This window comes from Oculina patagonica, chromosome 6 (assembly GCF_052425735.1).
Source record: "Oculina patagonica isolate OP01 chromosome 6, crgOcupat, whole genome shotgun sequence".
In the NCBI taxonomy this organism is placed as follows: Eukaryota; Metazoa; Cnidaria; class Anthozoa; order Scleractinia; family Oculinidae; genus Oculina; species Oculina patagonica.
The window spans coordinates 18,489,543-18,515,408 of NC_135763.1; the positions used below are offsets into that span (position 1 = coordinate 18,489,543).

A 25,866-nucleotide genomic window follows, 5' to 3' on the forward strand; every position below is an offset into this window, starting at 1 on the left:
CCAAAAGGAGGCCCACCCAGGCCGACCCCCGCCGCGGCGCGCGCCCCGAGTGGGCGACCGCGCCCAGGCGGAGGGAGACGACCCAACAACCCCCCGACGGACGCCCGCGCGGGCGTGGGGGCAGGCCCCCCCACTGCCCGCCGCGCGACCCGCACGAGCCGCCCACACGGACCGCAGAGCGCCCCGCCCGCCCCGCCGAGGCCCCGCCACACGCGGAAGCGCCCCGGGCCGCGACCCGAGGAGAGCCGCCCACCACGACGGGCCGAGGCGCAACCGACGTTCTGAGGAAACGAAACAAAAAGCAACTCTAAAACAAACTTGGACATTCCTTTCCATCAAAAGCGATGCCTTGCAGTTAAAAGTGATTGTTTTACCGCTCGCCCATTAGTTTTCTATCCAACATTCTTACAATACGTAGTTCTGTAAATGTTGTGAAGGCCGCAAACTTTGCAAGGAGAGCTAGCGCCACTTCTGTCTTCAGCAAGAGACAAATACTGACAATCGAAAGACGCTATTTTCAATTACTGTAAAAGATTAGATTCTTTGGGCGTCCATATTTTAAATAAGCGCCGCCCTCGAATAAGCGCCGCACTTGAGGCGCGAAAAATTTAATAAGCGCGCGGTGCTTATTCGAGTAAATACGGTATACCATGTAGAAACCCACGGGCTTATATTCGACGAGATTTAGACAATGGTCGATTATTGATGTATCAAACCATTATTATTTGGATGAAAGAATTTTCGCAATAGGAATACCAGTAACCGAAAATAGCGGTATTCATGTACAAAGTTACAAATTTCAGAATTAATTAAATTTAACCATGCAAAATCTCTAGTTTTTCCGTCAATTAAAATAACTAGCACTATTAACTCAAAGAACTTCTAAGTAAAGCAAAACCTAACCTGTTTATTGTTATAAAACAATTCGTTTTTCTCATTTCCTTTTCCGGCAAAGAGGAAATAATATTTCGGCAGTGTTAACCTCAGTGAATTTGTTCTCGGGTTTGAGGCAAAGCCTCGATTGATTATCAGAGAAAAACACAATAGCCAATCAACAACGTATTGTTATCTGGAGTCACAAGGGGAATGGAGTGCAGATCGTCCTGAATTGTTCTGCCTTTGGGCAGGATAACGGCCCTTTGAAGTTTTGCCCGTTTTGACAAAGTTTGTCCCAGTCCAAACAAGTTGTTAGCATTTGTGATTGCGACTGTTCTCACTAAAAATGACAAAATGTATCGCGAGTGTAACGCGGAAAAATCATAGGCCAACTGCTTCTTTGTTATTATGTATTGTTGGACAAGTTTTGCGCCACAAAAACCGTAGTTTGCACTGTTTTGTAAAAATTGACACATTAATGACAAAATCTACCAAATTTTACCATACTTTTCTGCAAGTGCGAATCGGCCCTAACAAGACCAAACAGTCAAATTAACCAATTTTGATAGTTCAAAAGACATTACTTAAACTAAATAATAAAGAAGAAAAAAACAGAACGTTTAAAAATCCTTGGTGAATATTGCAAGTTGTACTCTGTTTGGGAAAAACAGTTTTCTGAAGGACAGGAAATATAAATAGAAAGCCTCACTGAAAAGTTGAAAACTGAAATCAAAATTCACGTTAATCCTGGACGAAACTAATCGTGCTTTGAACAGCCCGGCCAAGGTCCACAAATTGCTACCCGGCGAAATGTTAGGGCCACCAGATTAAATGAATAAAACTAACTAATGAATAAGTAAGCTCGGGTATAGCACCACTTCATGCCTACAAATTTGTTTTATAATAAGTTTGTCTTCTTGCAGAAAACAAGAGTTACTTCTAGTAGAAAATTAAAAGCTTCTGTATTGTTGAAGAAATGCTTTGTTCTGATTGAAAGCACTTAGGGAGTGACGACGTGAGCACTCAACAAGTAGAGAGAGACACTCACATGCCACTCGCTTCTTTGTCTCTATTCGGCTTTTACTTCAATGTAAGCTTTATAGCAGAACAAAGCACGGTTTAGACTTTTTCATTTCGGTTCACTATAGGACACAGGACACTGACGGATCCCATGCAGTGGGTGATCTTGTAAAACAAGTAACGTCGTCAAAAGAGTACACACAGTGTTCTCGTAACTGATATTCTACAGTCAAACCGACAAGTGCAACAGCCATCATTGACGCCCATAACGCACCGGTCAAGAACGCACGACAAAACCTTCTCTCTGCCACACTCAGACCTTCACCAGCAAATTGGAAAGTGTTGAGGTAAACCACTCCTTGTATCAAAGTGTTGACGAAAACTATAGCAACAGCAGTATAAACATGAGATACAAACCGGAACCAGGAAACAAACACCATGAAGATCAGAATGAAAATATTTATCAAAGCAAGAAACCATGGTTTCCTGACAGAAAATTTATCTTCGATTCCACACAAAGATAAGTAACCAAGATATGGTCTGCCAAGGATATCACCAGCTCCCGATGCCAGCACATAGAGCAGATATTGGTTTCTTGGAGTAAATGAAACGTCAGAAAACGCTATTGTGGTCATCACACCACTGACAAGTAATTGCCTACAAACGCCGCTCACAAACAATCCAATGAAAAGTGGCTGTGTCTGCCAGACTAGTGATAACATCTCAGTGCTAGAGAGTCTTGATTCGGATGTGTTACTGGTATAAGATTCAATTGGGCTGTAAGGAATTTCTTTATATGACGTTGGATGAGGGCTTGGTTGATTACTGTTGCTTGGTTCCTCCATTGCATTGTAGGAAATTGGCAATAGGATCCACAAGGCTGTGTTGAGAAGAAGGGAAATTTGTGGAGACAAGCAAGCCAGCATTGTGAGACCTGCAGACAAAAAAGTAACCCAGCCAGCATGAAAATTAAAGTTTTTTTAACTTGTCAGTTTAATATACCGCCTGACCTTGTGCAGCCTTAGTGTCTAAAACACTAAGGCATATCATACTATCCAAATAACTTGACGGACAATTGAGAATACAACAGACATTTTAAGACGTTTAGCCAAATGAATGAGACTAAATTTTACATTTTGATGTTTCCTTAGATTGCCAGGGTGATAACAGGACTTGCAGACAAAATTATTCTTTGTGTTAATCATACCAACACCACTTTTTTGAAAGTAGTTGGTTTTTAGAATACTCTATTTGTACCATTTTCCCTCTCCTCTCCTCCTTTATCTCAAGACGAATACACGCTGTTTCTGTGGTAAAGAAACCATTTAATCGTGGTGGTGGTGTGTCAAGTAGCCTCAATAGTGACGTCAAATCACAGTAAATTTCGCTTTCTTGGATCTTATTTTGTCAAAAATGCCAGAAAACGCCAAAATGCATTGTAAGAAGTCAAAATTAATGCTAAAAATAAATGCTTAGGCCCTTTCAAAACAAGATATCCCTTTAACCAAAAGATTAACCAGTTAGAGATGCCTGTAAACACATGGTTTCAAGCCATCAAAGAAATGAATTGCAAAACAGAATATTCCCTGGTCGTTTAGATTGATAAGTTTGGCATCCGCGTAGGTGTATTTTGTCCCAACTTCACCCCCTCCCTACCCTCACAGAGCCTTCATGAAGCACAATATTTAAAGTGTCATATAAAGGTGTCTTTACCTATGTAGATTAAAGGCGCCACTATAAAGGAGATTCCAGAACCAAGAGCATAGCTGTTTATCGTACTTCCCCCGTATAAAGATGTTAGAGGATAAAACACGGTTTCTGTGCCACCGATTCCAACTGACACCAAGCACACTCCAATTATTTTAATCACTGGGTCATCAACAAGTGATGTGATCAGCATTCCAGTGACCGAGAGGGTAAAAATCACACAGCATGACACAGGAACTGAGACTCTTTGAAAAAAATACGGATAAACTACAGTTACCAGACATGCAGGGCCAGATGCCGCTAATAAAACAACGGATGTGGGTATCTTGGTGGCTTCTAAGATGTCCTGACTGGCACTGATGTTGATGGCGAGAAAGAAATCCACAAGGAAGCCTATGACACCAAATGCCCAAATTGTTCTTGATTTAACCTTCAATCTGGTATCACATTCCTCGTCTGCCAAGTTGTCTTCTTCATTTTCCATCATGGCACAATGTCCACTTACTACAGATATAGAAAATAAATAATCACTATTTAGTGTGGGAAGGTTGGTCACCATACACCTGATCCACGCGACTGAATAAAACGCAGGATAATAAAGTTATTTAACCAAATAATGTTAAAATTTTAAATAAAAAGGGTCATGACCGGTAAAAGGAAATTAGAAGTCGGCCGCGGGACAGTCAGGAAGGTTGGAAAGATAACGGAATCCCCGATGGTCTGGGTTCTTCATTAACGAACGTTCTTGGCAATTCGGAAAAGTGAGATGATTAAGGCCCGCGCCAAACATCGAACTTCACATGAAACGAACTTAACTGAGCGAATTAAGTTCATAAGTTCGACGCTTGACTCAGTTGAGTTCGTCCGACTGAATTAAGATCGACCAACACGTTCTATCCGTTTACATGTTTGTGTCGACCAAAACTGCAATTTAGACGTTTGGCCTGGGCCTAAGATCCTTCAAATTTAAGCCTTAATTTCCAGTCTCGTAAACACTTCTTAGCAGTTTGCAAGTCTCCAGCGCATTCCAGAAACAATTACCTTCAGGTTACCAAATAGCAAACTTATTACCAATAAACGACGACATGAAAAAAAAAATATTGAAACACGTGCCAACTTTGAGAATTACTTGCAACTTTGAATCCAGATCACTGAAATCAGAATGAAAATCTAAGAAATGGCTGAGTTAAATGGAATAGTTAATAATCACAGGAAAACGAAAATGTTATATTTATTTTTAAATCTTAAAGAAGATACATCATAGTGAATAAAACCTTTTGTTTTCAAGCTTGTTTTTCGTAATCTGTCTCAATCTTACTCACTCGTTACCATGTGTGTTTATGTTTAGCTCGTTAATTCTCCTTTCGTGTTTAGAGGGTTATCATTTTGCGGTCTTTTTCAATTCGGAAGTCATTTTATACATCAGAATAATGACTAAAAATATCGTGACAGAGCCATTTAAATGTATTGTAATTTTTGCACTGAATGTCATGCTTCCGCAGTTCCTCAATTGAAGCAATCGACCGAAGATCGAATCAAGAATAGTCGCTCTTAGAAACTGCATACCATTAACTTGCAACCAATTTACAAAGAAACGTTTAATAACAACTAGAAAGAAAACGATGATATAAGAAGTTTTGCCGCCTTTCCTAGCGTGATTTGCGTTTGAAGATAAAAAGGTTGAACTATCTCTATCCTTATTTACTCTCGTTAAGAATAAAACAATCATGTGTATAGCTTTTCAAAGTTCGTGACCACGGACCCTCAGGGAAAAGAAACGATCAATATAGCCAAGAAATATTCAAGTTCTATTCGCCTTCCTTGGTAAAGTAACAAAGGAGTTAAAAATTTGTCCCATAGTTATCCTTGACACAATCTCAGATTTTTTCAATGCTCCAGGTCTATTGGCAAGATTTAATAGAAATTGGCAAGTGACAACCGACAGGAATTTGCTCTTCAATACTGTAATTAAAAAGTAGTTATGCATGTTCATGTATGATGTTTAGTTCAGTGTGGGAATTAATGACTTGCTTTCGAGTCATTTGATGAATACTTGTCACGTTACAAATTGAGATTCCACTCCTTAAAGAAGACAAGGATCTATAGCTTTTGCCACTAAGGAAATATTCACTTTTACAAAGGAAAAATCAAAATGATTTACCACACCTAATATTCACTCCAGACGAATATTTAATATCTTAAACCGCTTAACAGTTCAGTAAATAACAATCAAATTCCACTGAAATGACGACACATCTCGCATTGCATCCTAGTTTAGCAGAATTTGATCCAGGTATAGCTACAAAAACTTCCAAAAAATCTATAACAAAATTGCGGGTGCATCAGGATGAATTTGATTTTGGAAATATCAAATTTACCATTTTAATGATTTCAAAACATTTTTGTAAACCACAGCGGTCATGCTGTGGTTTTCAGGATGAGTATGTAAAAAAATATGGTTTATTATATAACGGAGTATCAATGGCAAGTCTTAAAAAACTAAGCAAGAAGGCCAAGGCAAATGAATCTGGCGTGATTCTAGTCAACAGAAATTGCTAGACACATCTGTGGTAGATCTGAAATGGCTTTACGAGGACTAATTAAAAAGCAGCGATGCATACAATTAAGAAAGGCTAAAATTTGCTTACGGTAGTCACTCAATTTCGCTGGTTGCCATTTCCACATAAAATAGAAATTGGTTCTTTTTACTGATATTTAATGAAACACAACTGGGTAGCTGACATGTTTGTCAGAGTGTAAGTTAGACGTAAAGTACTAAACAAAAAAAAATTGGTTCACTTCACGGTTGAACTTGTTTGAAAGATGTAAACAACAAAAACTTATGTTAAATGCAATGAGCATGATGTACTGGTAAGAATGGAACTGGTGTTTAGTAATGGAATAAGATGTTGAAATAAAGACAAACACACAGACGCAAACACAATTATTGTTTAGCACAAAAAAAGCAAAGTTGCATAGGAAAACTGAGGAAGAACTTCCCTCACGCGAAATAACTCTCGTTTCGTGGCCGCCTCAGCCTGTTGCAGGCGATCGGTAAGCTGGGGAGAAGCGCGAACAACGGTCACTGGAAAACAGACAAGGGTTAATCCCTCATCTTAAATGCTACTTTTCGTCCTTCGCGGTATTTCTCAATTAACCAAACGCATAAACTTTTAGGCAGCGCTTATAGAACTCTGACAAAAAGAAAACCAATGCAAGGAAAACGTTCCAATTGATAGAGCTACCCTCACGCGAACTTTCGCATCGCACAGTTACTATATAAGAGCCACCTCACCTTGCGTATAGACTTGTCGACAGCGTGTATAGAACTTCCACAAATAAAAGCCGAGAAACTAAACGTTTCCTCTGAATTCTGACCACATCCCGAGAGAAAATTCGCTGTATTCTAACATGCTCTAAACAAGACACTTACACGCATCGCTTCTTTTCAACCTAATTATTTATAAATTTTAAAGTCAATGTCATGAACGAAAGCACGAAAACAACTTAGGGCGTCTTTGTTTGAGCTCGGTCAACCGGGCTAACCTGGTTTCCGTGATCACTCCTCATTACTTACTTAGTAACTTAGTATCCCACGCAGTTGTTTAAACGAACGTACATGGGGGGGGGGGGGGGGGAGTGAAATACTATCGCCCCTAAAAACAAATGGGTGGGAGGCTACTCACCACTATTTCTATTTCAAAAATTTCAAAGTGTTCATATAAGAAGGCGGGCTAGTCCGTCAACCAAGATATCTGTTATCGGCTGGAAATCTCTTCCGTATTGGAGCGCTCAAGCCTGGTTACCAGGCCGAGGGATGTATATGGATTAATACCTCCGTTCTCGGTATTTATCTCTTACTTAACTGTTGTACCTTACAAAGGTTTGGTAATAAATGGCATGGAACTTAACGATTACGATGACGATACTTTGCCGTCTCTGCTCGCTCCATTTCAGTGTTCGATGGATAAGAAAGAATGGACTATTTGAATTCTTATTTGCTCTAATTAAGAATCAAAGAATCGAGTTTTCATAGCTTTTCAGAATTTATGACACCACGAACCCTCGGGGCAAAAGAAACGATCAATATAGCCGAGAATAATCATGTTCTATTCGCTGTCCTTGGTGAAGTTACAAAGGAGTTAAAAAAGTCCGATAAGTCTTCTTCCAACGATCTCAGATTTTTTTAATGTTCTAGGTGTATTGGCAAGATCTAATAGAAATTTGCGAGTGATAACCGACAGAATTTGCTCTTCAATACTGTAATTAAAAAACAGTGATGCATGTTCACATATGTTGTGTAGTTATCACTGTGGGAATTCATGACTTGCTTTGGAGTCTGATCTATCGATGAATGCTTGTAACGATACATATTGAGACTCTACTCCTTGGAGAAAATTAGGATCTAAAGCTTATGCCAACAATGCGAATGTTTACTTTCACAAAGGTAAAATTAACATGATTTACCACACCTCAGTGTTCACTCCAGACGAATATGTAATATTTTAAACAGCTTTACAGTTCAGTAGATAACAATTAAATTAATAATAATAAGAATAAGAATAATAATAATAATAACATATATTGTGCGCAAATTTCATATATAAAATGTTCAAATGCGCATTACAAGATTAAAAACGGAATAAAAAAGCTAAAAACTAAAATTACAAGTAGTAAACTTACAATTAATTTAAAAAGCTAAAAGTACAATTAAAGGTAAACTTACAATGATTTTGAAAAGCTAAAATTACAATTATTAAAAGAAGAATATAATTTAAAAACAACTATGATAAAAACGCACGACGAAAAAGGTGTGTTTTCAGCTTAGCTTTAAAAATACTAATAGTGCTGGCACTTCTTATGTCAAATGGAAGCGCGTTCCAAAGTTTCGGTGCAGCACAGGTAAAAGAACGGTCACATAGTGTGGCTTTTGATTTAAAACGTGGATAACTAAGTAAAAATTCCACTGAAATGACGAAATCTCTTGCGTTGCAACTAGGGTTTAGTAGAATTTTGGTGTATGATCCAGGTATAATTACAAACTGAAACGTCCAAAAACTCTATAACAAAATTGCGAGTGTATCAGGTTGAGTTTGCTTCTGGAAATGTCAAATTTGCCAATTTAATAATTTCACAACATTTTTTGCGAGCCATAGCGTTCGTTCTGTGCAAACAACTTACAGGATGAGTATGTTGATTCCTGGTAGAAATGAGAAAAAATGACAACAACTCTGAATAAACTAAGCAAGAAAACATAGGCAAATGAATCTGGCGTGATTCTAGTCAACAGAAATTGCTAGACACATCTGCGGTAGATCTGAAATAGCTTTACGGGCTCTCGAGGACTAATTGAAAAGCAGCGATGCATACAATGAAGAAAGGCTAAAATTTTCTTACGGTAGTCACTCAACTTCGCTAGCTGCCATTTCCACATAAAATAGAAATTGGTTCATTTTACTTGTATTTATAAAATGAAACGGTTTTAAAGCCGATCTGTTTTTGAATCCTAAATTTTCGTGACTACTGTTCACCTTCATCGGACGGTTAGACAAAAGTTCTTTGGTGCTCTTTTGTCTAATGGTGGATTTCCACTGACGCGTAATTTTTTACGTGCGTAAAAAAAATAGAGACAATGTATGAACGGCTTGCGTACACGTTTACGCAGGCCGTTCATACATTGTCTCTAATTTTTTTCACGCACGTAAAAATTTACGCGTCAGTGGAAATCCACCATAACTCTGAACAGTAGTCACCGAAAATTTACATGTAGGTTTCAAAAACAGATCGGCTTTAAAACCATTTCTTATATAAATGTCCTATACCGATCGCAATACTGGTTTCAGTCTTTTTACTTATATTTAGTAAAACACAACTGAGTAGCTGGAATGTTTGTCAAAGTGTAAGTTAGACGTAAAGTACTAAACAAAAAAATTGGTTCACATAACGGTTGAACTCGTTTGTACAATATATACAAGAAAACTTATGTTAAATGCAATGGCATGATGTACTGTCAAGAACGGAACTGGTGTTTAGCAATGGAATAAGATGTTGAAATAAAGACAAACACACAGACGGAAACACAATTATTGTTCAACATAAGCCAAGCAATGTTGCATAGGAAAACTGAGGAAGAACTTTCCTCGTGCGAAATAGCTCTCGTTTCGTGACCGCCTCAGCCTGTTGCAGGCGTTAGGTAAATGGGGAGAAGCTCGAGCAACATGCAGCTACTGGAAAACAGACAAGGGATTAATCCCTTGCCCCAAATGCCTCGCCATTTTTAGTGTAGTGTTTGAACTACACTTATGCGGTAGTTGTGGGTGAGGTAAAAGTGCTACCGGGATAACGCTAGTAGGTGTGGACTAATGCGCACTGAAGTGGAACAAGCGTACCATTCATTTCGAAAGATCGCCTTTCAAAAGATCGTATGTGATTATATGCAAGATTCAAATCCTCGCGTTTCCCAGTATGAATTGCAAGAATTTCTTGCCTTTCGCCGCAAAAGAAACAGCAAATACATGTCAAAAACTTCGAGTTGCAAGTAGAGTTTATTTGTCAAACATGAAAGCGAAAGTTTTTTAATGTACCACGAGTAATTTAAAAGCAGCATGCTCTTTTCCTAAAACATCAACAATCGGTCACGCTAATTGAACATGGAGAAATGTCAAGTATTCCCTTCGTCTGAGAGCGGAATGTTTCGTCACAAGGACTATTGGCTTGAGTTTTCTCGCCTGCCTTGCAGCAGGACTTGTCGCAATATCCTCGATATAGTCCTAAACCGGCCGTTTAGACTGTGTGACGGGGGCTTATGCTTTCAGACCGTGAGACAATAGATTTGATCGTTTAGCGGTTAAGTTTTCGCGTGATGTTAAATATCATGTTCGGCAAGTTGCCACTATTTGTCGGCATGTGTGCATTGCATTGAAGTGTACTGATGATAAACATAAATCCTGCAATTGGTAATCCAAATTTTAAAGACAGCGATTTTGATAGCGTTTAAAGTACTGAGAGCAGCTGTTTCCACTGTTCGTGCTAAACTTACAAAGGGCTTTGCATGGCGGTTTTAATATTCATTTTGGGGCTTTCAAAGGTCGCACGCAATTAAATATACAAGATTCAGATCTTTGCGTTTTGGAAGACTTTCTTGTCTTTCGCCACGAAAAAAAATTGTAACACAGCAAGCACTTGACTAAAACTAAGAATTGAATGTTTAAAACCCGGGTTAAAAGTAAGAGTCAAATCAAAAGTAGCGAGTAAAGTTTATTTGTCAAACACAAAAGTGAATGTTTCTAAATTTTCAACCACTGAGTAATTTAATAGCCTGCGTGACGCATTCTTAATAATAAAAACAACATCCCGTCACGAGTTGATCATTTTCTCATGTTTTCTCGAGTCTTTTCTTCCATGAATGAAAATTTAGCAGAAGAAAAAATCAAATTTCCAGTTCCTCACCCTTTACAGGAACGTAAGATGAGCAGACTTGAGCAGAATTTCGTTGTCCTCGTGGAATTTTGATTTTGAGCAGAAAACTTGATTTCTCACGGGCATACATTTCCGCGAGCGTCATTTATCACGTGATGCATTTGTCCCTTCATCGGCCATTTTGGAGTTTGCATAGCCTGCCTAGCTGGCGGGATTTGAGTGCGAGTGCTTCGCATTTTATGTTGAACACTGACAATACAACTTCTAATGTCCATTCTTGTGCAACCCATGATTTTTTGTCTCGTGACGTCATGACGTTGTCATGACGACACGAGATATATCTACAGGGGGAGAGGTGCATTCCATGCGTGTTTGCTTTCTGAGGCCGCCGAATTTTCCCGCCATGTCAACATTTTTCCCGCCATGTCAACATTTGCTTTGTGAGGCCGCGGAATTTTCCCGCCATGTCAACATTTGCTTTGTGATCTGAGGCCGCCGGAATTTCATATCAAAGAACAGATAATGTTTCTTTACAACGGTCGCAACTAACGCGCTGGTTTATCAAACTGTAGGTTAGGAGTATTTATTGTAAAGGGCTTATTGTGTAAAAATACAGGCACGCTTTACTGTTCTTAAAATTTATTTCTTTTTTTTACGTTTATTGCTGTAGTACTACTTCAAAAAAAAACTGGTAGATCCCGTGGACATTATTTTCCTTGCGTGTCTTCAATTCGAGTATTACCCTAAAACGTGTGGGAATTCAACAGTCACACGCCAAAGGTCAACTCGTCGCTGTAAGAAAGACAAAACTTAACACCAAATTGCAAAGTGAACGTCACGACTCTCTCTGGAGAGAGAGAGAGATAACGCTCTATTTAGAGATCCTTTCGGCTTGCTAAAAGGCCTTATCTCTAAATTGTCGAGTCCATTTGCTTTTGATAACAATCAATGTCTCACCCGGTTCTTGTTTACAATACATATGTTTTGGTTAATTAAATTTACGTGCACGCTATATATATATTTTAAGGGTTACATGTCACGGGTTGCGTTACTTGAGCAGATAATATTTTGCGACAATCAATTCAGAAACCTTATCAGAGCAATTTCTCAAGCATTTCTGTCTGTATTCTTTTTCTGCTGTTATCGGAGTCCTATAACTGTTCAACGGCTACATACTGGAGTGTACTTTGAATTTAAGTCAAGCCTACTTTCGACAACCTTATCAGAGCAATTTCACAAGCATTTCTGTCTGTATTCTTTTTCTGCTGTTATCGGAGTCCTATAACTGTTCAACGGCTACATGCTGGAATGTACTTTGAATTTAAGTCAAGCTTAAGCCTACTTTCGGCTGCTTGGAAAAATCGCTTTTGATAAGGTGTCGGAAACAAGTCGCGTGACAATTATAAGTACAAACATTATCCGCCTGACAGAAATAGCAACGATCAATTAGTATGCATATGAATCAAGATGGACGCTTAATTACCGTGATAGTGATCGGAAGGGATACCATTAAGGCATCGATTTCAAAACTTTGTTTTTAAGCATGTAATCTTATATATATATGTCTGAATTTATCAAAACCAGGTCAAGGAAATTTTTACCGTTTTAAGCGCAAATCGCTGTAAACTCGATAATATAAAAACTAAAGGGAATGTCAGTCTTTTTTTCTCTTCTCCTCTCTCTCTTCTACCTTTCAGCGCTGTATTTCTTTTTTTTTCCCTTTCTTGTGGCGTTTTAAGCCAATTCGCGCAGTAACGTACTTGTTCAAGAATACTGACGTCACTTTTCTTTGACCCGGTTTTGATAAATTCAGACATATGATTCAATAGTGTGATCGTAAAGGCTAGTGAATGTTACATTGGAGCAGGGAAAGCCTGGATTTCTCTCTAGATGCATAGAAAATGATTGATTGTAACTCGAGAAGCTCATTCTTGGCCTTTCCGGTCATAGTATTGAATCAATTGATTCAATAGTGTGATCGTAAAGGCTAGTGAATGTTACACTGGGGCAGGGAAAGCCTGGATTTCTCTCTAGATGCATAGGAAATGATTGATTGTAACTCGAGAAGCTCATTCTTGGCCTTTCCGGTCATAGTATTGAATCATATGTCTGAATTTATCAAAACCAGGTCAAGGAAATTTTTACCGTTTTAAGCGCAAATCGCTGTAAACGCGTTTTTTTCTCGCCAGAAATCATCTCCAAACTCGATGATATAAAAACTAAAGGGAATGTTAGTCTTTTTTTCTCTTCTCCTCTCTCTCTTCTACCTTTCAGCGCTGTATTTCTTTTTTTTTTCCCTTTCTTGTGGCGTTTTAAGCCAATTCGCGCAGTAACGTACTTGTTCAAGAATACTGACGTCACTTTTCTTTGACCCGGTTTTGATAAATTCAGACATATATATATATTTAGTTGGATTTTGAGCCTTTCGCGTGAGAACCTTTTGTAGTTGGAATAAACCTTTGTTTTTATCTTTAACTGTGAAATTGTGAAGTTCAGCGCAAGCATTCACGACAAAGGTTTCTGAATTGACAAGTGAATCAAGAGTTTCGTATATCGTGTTGTGAATGTCACAACTTTTATCGAGCGACAAAAGTAGCTTTAGTTTTAGTTCAAATTTTAGGGGTGAGGAGTCTAAATGTTTCTTTATGTTAGATGCACGCTTTTGAATTTTCGATATCTTTACAAGCAATAAATAGACGTGAAAAGCGGTCTATTTTCAAATAAATTAAACTCTAAAAAGAGTCACGAGACACTAAGCCCAGAGGGCTTTTGATTTTCTCACTTGCTTGCTAACAATATATTATTGTGATTCCAGAAAATCTTTGCACCCAACCCACAGAGGTTCATTGGAAATTCTGATGGGAGAGGGGGGAAGGGGGTCTCACAATTAAAATTTTAAAATAAAGAATAAAGATAAACCGAAATTTCCAGAGATGTTGGATGTTGGGGTGGGGGGGGGGGGGAATGGGTATTATATCAGTTTCCTGAGTAGCACATTTGTATCAAACACTACACTGTCCGTACGGACCGCTCGTTCCACTTTCCGTCCTTTGCGGTATTTCTCAACTAACCGAACGCATAGACTTATGGGCAGCGTTTATAGATCCCTGACAGCAATAAAACCAGGGAAAACGTTCCAATTGATAGAGCTCCCCTCACGCGAACTTTCGTATCGCACAGTTACTACAAGAGCTACCTCACCTTGCGTATGGACTTACGGACAGAGTGTATGTAACTTCCACAAAGAAAAGCCGAGAAACTAAACGTTTCCTCCTTATTCTGACCGCATCCCGAGAGAAAATTCGCTGTATTCTAGGTCTTCTAGCACTAGACAATACAGTTACGTAAATATACACGCATCGCTTCTTTTTAACCTAATTATCTATATCTTTTAAAATCTATGGCATGAAGGAAAGTCAAAACAACTTAGGGCGTCTTTGTATGAGCTCGGTCAACCGGGCTAACCTGGTTTCTGTGATCTCTCCTTATTACTTAGCATCCCACGCAGTCGTTTTAAGGGGCGATCATATTTGGGGAGCTGGGGACGGGGGGGGGGGGGGCGAGTAAAATACGATCATATAAGAAGGCGGGATAGTCTGTCTTAACCAAGATATCTGTAATCGGGCTGGCAATCTTTTCCGTATTGGAACACTCTAGTCTAGTCACCAGGCCGAAAAAATGGCTTCCTTTCCACAACATGACGCCCTGGATGGCATAAATTTGCCTTGTACGTTACAAAGGTTTGGTAATAAATGGCACAATCACGATGACGATACTTTGCCGTCTCTGCTCGTTCCATTTCAGCGTTCGATTGATAAGAAAAAATAGACTGTTTGTATTCTTATTTACTCTGTTAAGAATCAAAGAATCTAGTTTTTACAGCTTTGTAGAATTTATAACACCACGGACCCTCGGGGCAAAAGAAACTACCAATATAGTCGAGAATAATCATGTTTTTTTTTTCGCCGTCCTTGGTGAAGTTGCAAAGGCGTTGAAAAAAGTCCAATAAATCTTCTTTCAACAGTCCCATATATTTATCCTTCCCACAGTCTTAGACTTTTTTAATGTTCTAGGGGTTTAGGCAAGAGCTAATCAGCAAATGAAGCCGACAGAATTTGCTCCTAAGAAAGTAATAAAAAAGCAGTGATGCATGTTTGCGTACGGTGTGTAGTTCAGTGTGGGAATTTATGACTTGCTTTCGAGTCAGTTGATAAATGCGTGTTACATAACATTTTGGGATTCTCAACCCTTGGGGAAGACAACGAGCTACAGCTTGTGCCAGCATGGGAGTGTTTACTTTCTCATAAGAAGAGTTAAGAGCACGTCCCGGCCCGCAATGATCGCCCCTGCGACATGAATTCGATCCGAGAAAATCGATTCTCCCCGCCTCCGGGCCGCGCCCGTCCCCCCCGGCCTCCGCGCCCGCCGCGCGGGCCCGCCCCCCCCGCTCGTGACACGGCCCCCTCCCCCCCCTCGCGCCCGCGCGACCCCACACGCCGGCGACCGCGCCCGCCGCGCCGCCCCGGCCGCCGCCCCCGCCGCGCCTCGCCTCCGCCCCGGCGCGCCCCCCCCCCGGGGCGCCGCCCCCGGCCAGCCGCGCCCGGCCGGGCCCGGGGCGGGGGGGGCGCGGGCGGCGGCGTGCCCGCGGGGTTCGAAATAGTATAGAGTGTGACGAGAGCGAAAGCGAAGCTGAGACGAGAAGCAAGTTGCGCTACCGGAGAAGCGAAACAAACAGGGCCGCCAGATTATTTGAAATTTGTGCATATGTCCTCTTAACATGGCTTACTTCAGCTAGTTTTCAGTCCAGACGAATATTTTATGTCTTAAACAGCTTTGCAGTTGAGTAGATAACAATTAAATTAATATTTCACTGAAATGACAAAGCTTTTCGCGTTGCATCCTAATAGAGTTAGAATCTTGGGATATGATCCAGGTATAGCTACAAAATCTACCAAAAATATATATAACAAATTTGCGAATGCATCCGGTAGAATCTGCTTTTGGAAATGTCATAATTTCTTATTTATAGTGCGAATCTAAGTGTATATAATTTCAAAACATTTTGTTAACCACTGCCGTCGTAGCATGCAAACAACTAACAAGATAAGTGTGTCAAAAAAAAAGATTTAAGGTAAAAATGACAACTCGTCTGAATAAACAAAGCAAGAAGACATAGTTTAAGAAATTGGGTGTGACTCAAGTCAATTAGAAATTGCCAGACACATCTGCGATAGATTCGAAATTATTTACAGTATCTTGAGGGCCTAATTAAAAAGCTGCAGTGATGCTAATCAAAATGAAGCGATGCATAGAATGCTAAAATTTTCTTATGATAGTCACTTAATCTCACAGGCTGCCATTTCCACATTTTCGTAATATTTTGTTCAGCACAAATGACTAACTTGAAATGTTTGAGCCAATGTCGTAAGCTAGACGGAGAGTATATTGAAAGGGTTCCTTCACGCGGACTATGCAGGCATTCGCTAAGTTGGGGAACCGCGCGAAGAACGGAAAGTGGAAAACAGACAAGGATTAATCCCTTAACCCAACGCCTTAAACAGGTTATGGCCGCCTCCCCATGAGTATAGACCATGGACAGTGTTTATAAAACCCTCACCTAAAGAAAACCGAGGAAAACGTTCATATTGAAAGAGCTCCCCTCATGCAAACTTTCGTACCGCACAGTTACTAGAGCCACCTTACCTTGCGTATGGGCTCGCGGACAGTGTATATAGAACTCCCACAAAGAAAAGCCTAAGTAGAAGTTCTTCTGAATTCTGACTACGTCCCGAGAGAAAGTTCACTGTAATCCAGCACTGAACAATACACTAACACGCCTCGCTTCTTTTAAACCTGATTAATAATCATTAATTCAGTATTGCGTCAAAGTCAAAACAAGTTAGGGCATCTTTGTATGAGCTCGGCCAACCGAGCTAACAGTGGAGTGGTTTTCGTGATCTCACCTCACCACTTAGCCTCCCACGCAGTCGTTTTAAAAGGCCTGTTTACCGAGATCTCTGTAACCGGGCTGGAAATCTTTTCTGTATTTCAACACCGTAGCCTGGTTACCGGATGGCCTGGATGGCATTAATTTGCTTTCAATGTTGTACTTTACAAAAGTTGAGAAAGCTACAGTTGCGGCGACCGATGTAAATTTTCATAGCGCTTACTCAGGTTTTTATTTCGTTAGCAGTCGATGTCATTTCAGCGTCACAATGTTTTTCACTGTCATCCAATTTTTTTTATAAGCAAAGGTTTGGTAAAAAATAAGTATGAAATTCAAGGATAACGATAGTTTTGCTGTCTCTGCTTGTACGAGTTCAGCGTTGGGCGACAAAGAGTGGACTGTTTGTATTCTTATGTAGTCTAATTAACAAGCAAAGAATCGAGTGTTCATAGCTATTCAAAGTTCATAATCACGGACCCGCGGGGTTAAAGAAACGATCACATTACACACAAGCTAAGATTTTGTCAGAGTTCCAGAAGATCTCCTAGGAATTTGCAAGTGAAGCCGAGCCAAGTTTTTACTTTGCTGTGTGCAAGATGCCACTCACCACACGTGAACTTAAAGTAGCTCTGGAAATCATGCATTGCGCGCGCAATCTACAGATTATTCACTAATCTGCTAGCAGATTAGTGAAAAATCTTTAGGTACGCTGATTGCCAGAATTAGCTGTAGGCTCTTAGCCAATGAGATTTAGAAGACACGTAGTGACTACAATGTATAATAATTATGATTAGTATATACTAAACAAGTAGATAGTGCTTGTCGCGCGCGCTGATTGGTTAACATCAAAAGACAGCACCTGTGTAGCCAATCAGATTGCGCGATTACCAATAGATGGTCAGTGTGGTTATGCTAAATAGAAAAAAAAAACTGCCTTCGCGCGTCGCTTTGTTTACCGAAAGTGACGCATTTCTCCGCTAGTTATTCAACTTGTGTGGTATATACTAAAACAATTATTCACCTCAGTGTGGGTGATTGTGGTGGATATTTTTTCGTGGTGAATATCCAACACTATTCACCTCCACTTCGGTGAATAATTGTTAATTATTGGCACTTTTATTTTGTTGGTTTGGCTTGGTAGGTATTGAGAATTTCAGTTAGTTAGTCCAATATTCTCCACGTACAAGTTTTGTGGCGCATATAAACCGTAAATTTCGAGCACTACATAATACGTATGTACCAGCTAAATAAAACTTACGTTTTCATTTGTGGCCAAAATGTGGACCAGAAACAAAACAGGTAATAGAAACAATCCTCACAGTGTCCGTAGGGACAGTCTATAAACGCTCTGTATTTATTATTCACCGCTGAATGTTTCTTCAGCTGAAAACGACACACCCATAGCCTAAAATGATTGTAGCTTCATTACTATAGTTGTAGCTGGTGGGTGGCAGAGAGGTTTATTTGTAGACTGAGTTAGTTTCTTCGGGTTTATATACTATGCCGGAATAAACTTCTCTCTTGGCCAAAAAGGCAAGTTGTGTCTATTTGTGTGTGGTGAAGGAGACAAGCAGCGAACTACTTTTTTTATTTGTATAAGAACGTCTTATTTTTAGCCAAGGCCGAATGTTCTTAACTTTTACGAAGATTTTAGCCGATGTTCTTAAAATGTTCTTAGTATTTTTTTAACAAAGTGGTATTGCAGTAAATTCATTCCTAACCGAAATGCACAAGTTCACGTCACCGATGACAATGTTGGTTTCAGGTCAGGATTTGAATAAAAGATGTATTCATTTCGTACATATATTTGTCACTTACAACAAATAAGAAAAAAAAAATGTTATTAACCAAATTTCAGCCTTGAGCACATTCTTAGGATGTTCTTATATTTTTGCCTTTCACGGCCTCGACGTTCTTATAAAAATGGTTCTCATATATAAAAAAGAGTGTCTGTTATTATAAATACAGAATTTTTTAAATTTCAGAATATGTCGTTCTAAGTGTGTATTTAGTCCTCCGTAAACAATTTGTTTACATTTTTAAAAGGTTTTCTAAAACCGATCTGGTGAGTATGAGAAGACCACTAAATTGTAATTCACATCTCACTAGAGTATTTTTTGTGTCCTGCCATTATTCAAAGAATTTCTGGGCTAACGTTGTCAACTTTTCTGACAAAGATATAATGTTTGGCATTCTGAAGTGCGAGGACGAGTTATTTGTTTATAACATTTTATTAGTCGCCAAACAATATTTATATTCTTGCAGACAAAGCAAATCTTAACCCTCAATAAGAGTTTTAAACTCTAAAATTACATTTATTTACCAAATAGAGGCAATGATAGCAAAATCAAACAACAAGTTGTTAGCTCACAATAAGAAATGGAGAAATATAAAAATAAATTAGTATGCAATTCATACAACCCATCCATACGCGTCATAATAGCATTGTTTTAGTTGTGCTAGCATGTAAAACAGATAAATAAACTGAAGACTCTGTGTGTAAACATTGATTTGCAGTATTTGTAGTGCCTGTAATAGTTTAGTAGAGTAGTTTAAAGTGTAGTAATTAAAATATTGTATGTAATGTTAGTAGTAGCGTAGTCTGTAGTGTAGCGTCTAATCCATTTTATGTATTTTTTGAAATCTAATAAAAATACAAATACAAAAAAAAAAATCACATACGTCACTTGCGTTTATCTTCAATACAAGATAATTATATTTTGTTTAGTCCAAACAAGCAGATGCAAAACTAATTCCAAGGGTTCAAAAGACATTATTAACACTAAACAATCCCTTGACAATCGCTTGTTAACAACTGCAAGTTGTTCTGTGTTTAGACAAGACAGTTTACTTTCACAGTGTTGTTGTCAAATGGCTACCTGGAAATCTTAGAGCAACCTTAATAAAGGAGGTGGAGGGGTAACCAACTAAGTTCTGGTATAGCCCCATCCAAGTTCACTGATGAACTACGTAGATAGTTCTCGTCCGAACGTATAATCCGTCTGTTTGCCCGTATTTATTTACAAATGAATTATCAGACAAACTAAAAAATGTTCCCCTAGTTAAAATGCAAGCTCGTCCAGACGGATCATACGTCTCTAGTGAAAATCGAGCCATTTTATGCGTACACATTTTTTGTATAATCAGTTTGTTTTCTAAATAGGAAAAAAGGAATAATCTTCTCGAGAAAGTAGTAGTTACTATATTCTTAAACAAATAACAAAGCATTACTTTTTTCTGTTATAAAACACTAATTTGTCTTAGAAAGTGGTGACGAGGGCTCTTATCAGGTGGAGAGAAACATTCGCATGCCGCTTGTCTTTTCTCCACTTGGCTTTCACTTCAATGGAAGCTTTATAGCACAGAACAAAGCACATTATCAATGCATTATTTGTTATACGATACACGACACTGACGGATCCCATGCAGTGGATGATCTTGTAAAACAAGTAACGTCGTCAAAAGAGTACACACAGTGTTCTCGTAACTGATATTCTACAGTCAAACCGATAAGTCCAACAGACATGTGAGCCATCGATAACGGACCGGTCAATAACGCACGACAAAACCACCTCTCTTCCACACCGAGACCTTCACCGACAAATTGGAAACTGTTGACGTAAACCACCCCTGTCACTAAAGTGTTGACCAAAACTAGTGCAGCAGCAGTAAAAAAATGAGAAAGAAACCGAAACCAGGAGACCAACACCATGAAAATCACGATAAAAACATTTACCAAAACAAGAAGCCATGGCTTCCTGACAGTAAACTTGTCTTCGATTCCACAGAAAGGTAAGAAGCCAAGATATGGTCTGCCAAGGATATCACCAGCCCCCGATGCCAGCACATATAGCAGATATTGGTTTCTTGGAGTAACTGGAATGTTAGGAAACGCTATTGTAGTCATCACACCACTGACAAGTAGCGTTTTGCAAAAGCAGCTCACAAACAATCCAATAAAAAGTGGCTGTGTTTGCCAGACTAGTGATAACATCTCATTGCAAGAGAGTCTTGACTCGGAAGTATTACTGGAATTAGATACAACGGGGCTGTAAGGAATTTCTTTGAATGACGTTGGATGAGGGTTTGGATGATTACTGTTTCTTGGTTCCTCCATTACACTGTAGGAAATTGGCAGTAGAATCCACAAGACTGTGAGGAGAAGAAGAGAAACTTGTGGAGACAAGCAAGCCAACATTGTCAGACCTGTAAACAAAAAATGTCACATTCCAACATAAAATATAAATGATATTAAAGAAATTGTAAAAGCGACTATTGCATTCAGGATTTACTTAGGAAAATCCAGGAAATTTCAGGTTACTTGTAATGGGTTGCGTTTGGAGCCACTCGAAGGACTTCACTGTTCGAAATTTTGCAATAGCTTAATAGCCCTTCACTTACTATGATTTTGCTAACTTATCGAGTATTGCTGTTAACCGTGTTGTAATTAATTATCTAATTTCTCGATAGTAAAGAAAACATTTTGACCACAAGTTTAGCAATTTTGAATTGAAGTCCAGCATGCCTTACCTGTGTAAAATAAAGGCGCCGCTAAAAAGGAGATTCCAGAACCAAGAGCATAGCTGTTTATCGTACTTTCCCCATAGAAAGATGTTAGAGAATAAAACACGGTTTCTGCGCCGCCGATTCCAAGTGACACCAAGCACACTCCAATTATTTTAATCACTGGGTCATCAACGAGTGATGTGATCAGCATTCCAGTGACCGAGATGGTAAAAATCATACAGCATGCCACAAAAACTGAGACTCTTTGCAAAAAATACGGATAAACTACAGTTATCAGACACGCTGGGCCAGATGCTGCTAGTAAAACAACGGATGTGGGTATCTTGGTGGCTTCTAAGATGTCCTGACTGGCACTGAAGCTGATGGCAAAAAAGAAATCGGCCAGGAAGCCTATGACACCAAATGCCCAAATTGTTCTTGATTTAACCTTCCATGTGATATCACATTCCTCGTCTCTCAAGTTCTCTTCGTCATTTTCCATCATGACACAATGTACACTTGCTACAAATATAGAAAATAAAGATTTTAGCGTCATGCGATGGTTACCCAAACTACAGAGAAAAGCGGTTGAATAAAACGCAGGACAATAACCTAATTCTACCAAATATTGTTAAAATTGCAGTTAAAAACTCTCATTAAATGGAAATTAGTTGGAACGATCGTAAAATAACGATATCCCCGATCACTGAGTTTTTCATTTACGAACGTTTCTCGTGATTTGGGCTAGGGCCATGATTAAGATCCTTCAAATTTAAGCCTTATTTTCCAGTCTCCTAAACAATACGTAGCAGTTTGCATGTCATCCAGCACGTTCCAGAAACAACTAAGATAAGAGCACTACAACTACCTTGAGGTTACTTAATAGCAAACTTAAATAGATTAAAAGTCTAAGCTGAGTTAAATTAAATAGTCAATAAATCATCACCGGAAAACAAATTTGCTACCTTATTCTTATTAATTTTCGCGATTTTCGCGATTTCAAAATTATCGCGAACTTTAGTACGCGCGTAAAAAACATTGCGCGAAATTTAAACGCGCGAAAATTAATACCATATTATAAATATGTATCACAACAGTTAAAATTTTAAATGTTTGGAACTGCAACTATCTACCTTATCTTTCCATCTTGTTTTTGACTAGGACCCTTCCTCCGATTACTGTTTCGAGCTTGTCAATTAGCCAAAACCCCTCCAGTACAGTCACTGAAGTTTCCATTTGCAGGCTCCTTGTAGTTACATTGAGCCAGAACTTTATTTCCAGTGGATCCTTAGTCGTTGACGACTGATCCATAAAACACTGACAAAATCGCGAAATTTAATACACTTTTTCTCTAATTTTTCTTGCAATCGCGAAAAGTAAAACTCGCGAAATTCGGCTCTCGAATTTTCGCGAAATAAAGTACGCGCGAAAATGAGTAAGAATAAGGTATAAATATATTTTTAACCTTAAAGAATGTATATCATAGAGAATAAATAACCTTTTGTTTTCAAGTTTGTTTTTCGTAATTTGTCTTAATCTTTCTCACTCGTTACTATATTTGTTTACCGTAATGATTCGATTTAGCGCCCGGGGCGCTTATTTACTTTTGGCACCTCAAGGGTGGGCGCTTATTCGAGACAGGGCGCTTATTCGGGACAGGGCGCTTATTTAATTTTTTGAGAAACAACCAAATGTATCTAACAATAACAGGAACTGTAACAGTTAGAAATTGTTAAAAGTTCAGTTACTTTTAAAATAATTCTTCATTTTAACAGTAAATATATACATGAACTGTACGGTGAACGGTCAGGAGTTTATCTAGTTGACGTCAGTGACTTCAGTAGGGCCAGTTATCTACAACAGGGGCACTTATTAGAATAGGGGTGCTTATAAGAATGGGGGCGCTAATAAGAATGGGGGCGCTTATTGGAATAGGGGCGCTTATTTACAAAGACACATTCGAAGGGGGGCGCTTATTCGAAAGGGGGCGCTTATTGGAAGGAGGGCGCTAAATCGAATCATTACGGTATTTTCAGTTCATTATTACTTTCATGTTTTTCTACTTTAGAGGGGTTATCATTTTGCCATCTTTTCAGTTTGAAAGTCTTTTTATATATCAGAAAAATGACTAAAAAATATCGTGACAGACCCCTTTAAAAGTATTTAATTTATGCACTGAATGTCATGCATCGCAGTTCCTCAATTGAAGCAGTCGACCGAAGATCGAATCCACAATAGTCGTTCTTAGAAACTGCATACCATAAATTATCTTGCGATCAATTTATAAAGAAACGTTTCATGATAACACGAAAGAAAATGATGATATAAGAAGTTTTGCCGCCTCTTCTCGCGCGGTTTGCGCTTAAAGATAAGAAAGGATAAACTATTCCTATTCTTATTTTCTCTCGTTAAGAGTCAAACAATCTTGTGTATAGCTCTTCAAAGTTCGTGACCACGGACCCTCGGGGGAAAGAAACGATCAATATAGCCAAGAAATGTTCAAGTTCTATTTGCCTTTCTTGGTCAACTTACAAAAGAGTTAGAAAATTGTCCCATAGTTACCCTTCTTACAATCTCAGAATTTTCAATGTTCTAGGTGTATTGGCAAGATCTAATAGAAATTTGCGAGTGATAACCGACAGAATTTGCTCCTCAATACTGCAATTAAAAAAGCAGTGATGCATGTTCACGTATGATGTGTAGTTCAGTGTAGAAATTTATGAATTGCTTTCGAGTCAGTTGATGAATACTTGTTATGTTACACATAGAGATTCCATTCCTTGAAGAAGACAAGGATCCATAGCTTTTGCCACTATGGAAATATTCACTTTTACAAAGGAAAAATCAAAATAATCTACCACACCTTATATTCACTTCAGATGAATATGTAATATCTAAACAGCTTTACAGTTCAGTAGATAACAATTGAATTCCACTGAACTGACGAAACCCAGCTCTCGGGTTGCATCCTAATTTAGTAGAATTTGATTTATGATCCAGGTATAATTTCAAAATCTTCCAAAAAATCTATTTCAAAATTGCAAGTGTATCAGGTTGAATCTGCTTTTGGAAATATCAAATTTGCCATTTTAATAACTTCAAAATATTTTGCGAATCACAGCGGTCATGCTGTGCCAACTTAAAGGATAAGTATGTTGTTGAATATAAATGGCAACAAATCTGAAAGAACTAAGCAAGAAGACAAAGGCATATGAATCTGGCGTGATTCTAGTCAACAGAAATTGCTAGACACATCTGCGGTAGACCTGAAATAGCTTTACGGGCCCTCGAGGACTAATTAAAAAGCAGCGATGCATACAATGAAGAGAGGCTAAAATTTGCTTACGGTAGTCACTCAACTTCGCTAGCTGCCATTTCCACATAAAATAGAAATTGGTTCTTTTTACTTATATTTATAAAATGAAACGGTTTTAAAGCCGATCTGTTTTTGAATCCTAAATTTATGTGACTACTGTTCACCTTCATCGGACGGTTAGACAAAAGTTCTTTGGTGCTCTTTTGTCTAACTCTGAACAGTAGTCACCGAAAATTTACATGTAGGTTTCAAAAACAGATCGGCATTAAAACCATTTCATTTTATAAATGTCCTATACCGATCGCAATACTGGTTCCAGTCTTTTTACTTATATTTAGTAAAACACAACTGAGTAGCTGGAATGTTTGTCAAAGTGTAAGTTAGACGTAAAGTACTAAACAAAAAAAATTGGTTCACATAACGGTTGAACTCGTTTGAAAAATGTACACAAGAAAACTTATGTTAAATGCAATGGCATGATGTACTGGTAAGAATGGAACTGGCGTTGAGTAATGGAATAAGATGTTGAAATAAAGACAAACACACAGACGAAAACACAATTATTGTTCAACACAAGCCAAGCGATGTTGCATAGGAAAACTAAGGGAGAACTTCCCTCGTGCGAAATAGCTCTCGTTTCGTGGCCGCCTCAGCCTGTTGCAGGCGATCGGTAAGCTGGGGAGAAGCGCGAACAACGGTCACTGCAAAACAGACAAGGGTTAATCCCTTATCCTAAATGCCTCGTCCTTTCAGTACTTCGCGGTATTTCTCAACTAACCGAACGCGTAGACTTTTGGGCCGCGTTTATAGATGTCTGACAACAAGAAAACCAGGGAAAACGTTCCTATTGAGTAAAGCTCCCCTCACCGGCGAACTTTCGTATCTCACAGTTACTATATAAGAGTCACCTCACCTTACGTATGGACTTGCGGACAGCGTGTATAGAACTTCCACAAAGAAAACGTTTCCTCTGAATTCTGATCACATCCCGAGAAAAAGTTCGCTGCATTCCAACATGCACTAAACAATACACTTACACGCATCGCTTCTTTTCACCCTAATTATGTACAACTTT

The 25,866-nt window shown here is 38.9% G+C and overlaps 2 protein-coding genes across 2 annotated transcripts; both read right to left on the minus strand.

Annotated features, from left to right (window-relative positions):
- Positions 1-302: 302 nt before the first annotated feature.
- On the minus strand, positions 303-14,232 carry LOC144657490 (uncharacterized). The gene is made up of 3 exons (XM_078517834.1): positions 14,224-14,232; positions 3,610-4,107; positions 303-2,830 (listed from the first exon to the last, which is right to left on the minus strand). The coding sequence occupies exons 2-3, from the start codon at positions 4,088-4,090 to the stop codon at positions 2,019-2,021; spliced, it is 1,293 nt and encodes a 430-aa protein (XP_078373960.1). The 5' UTR covers positions 4,091-4,107; positions 14,224-14,232; the 3' UTR covers positions 303-2,018.
- Positions 14,233-19,114: 4,882 nt separating this feature from the next.
- Positions 19,115-25,753, minus strand: LOC144657491 (uncharacterized). The gene is made up of 3 exons (XM_078517835.1): positions 25,705-25,753; positions 21,500-21,997; positions 19,115-21,175 (listed from the first exon to the last, which is right to left on the minus strand). Exons 2-3 carry the CDS (start codon positions 21,978-21,980, stop codon positions 20,364-20,366), a joined length of 1,293 nt encoding a protein of 430 aa, XP_078373961.1. The 5' UTR covers positions 21,981-21,997; positions 25,705-25,753; the 3' UTR covers positions 19,115-20,363.
- Between the last annotated feature and the right edge of the window lie 113 nt (positions 25,754-25,866).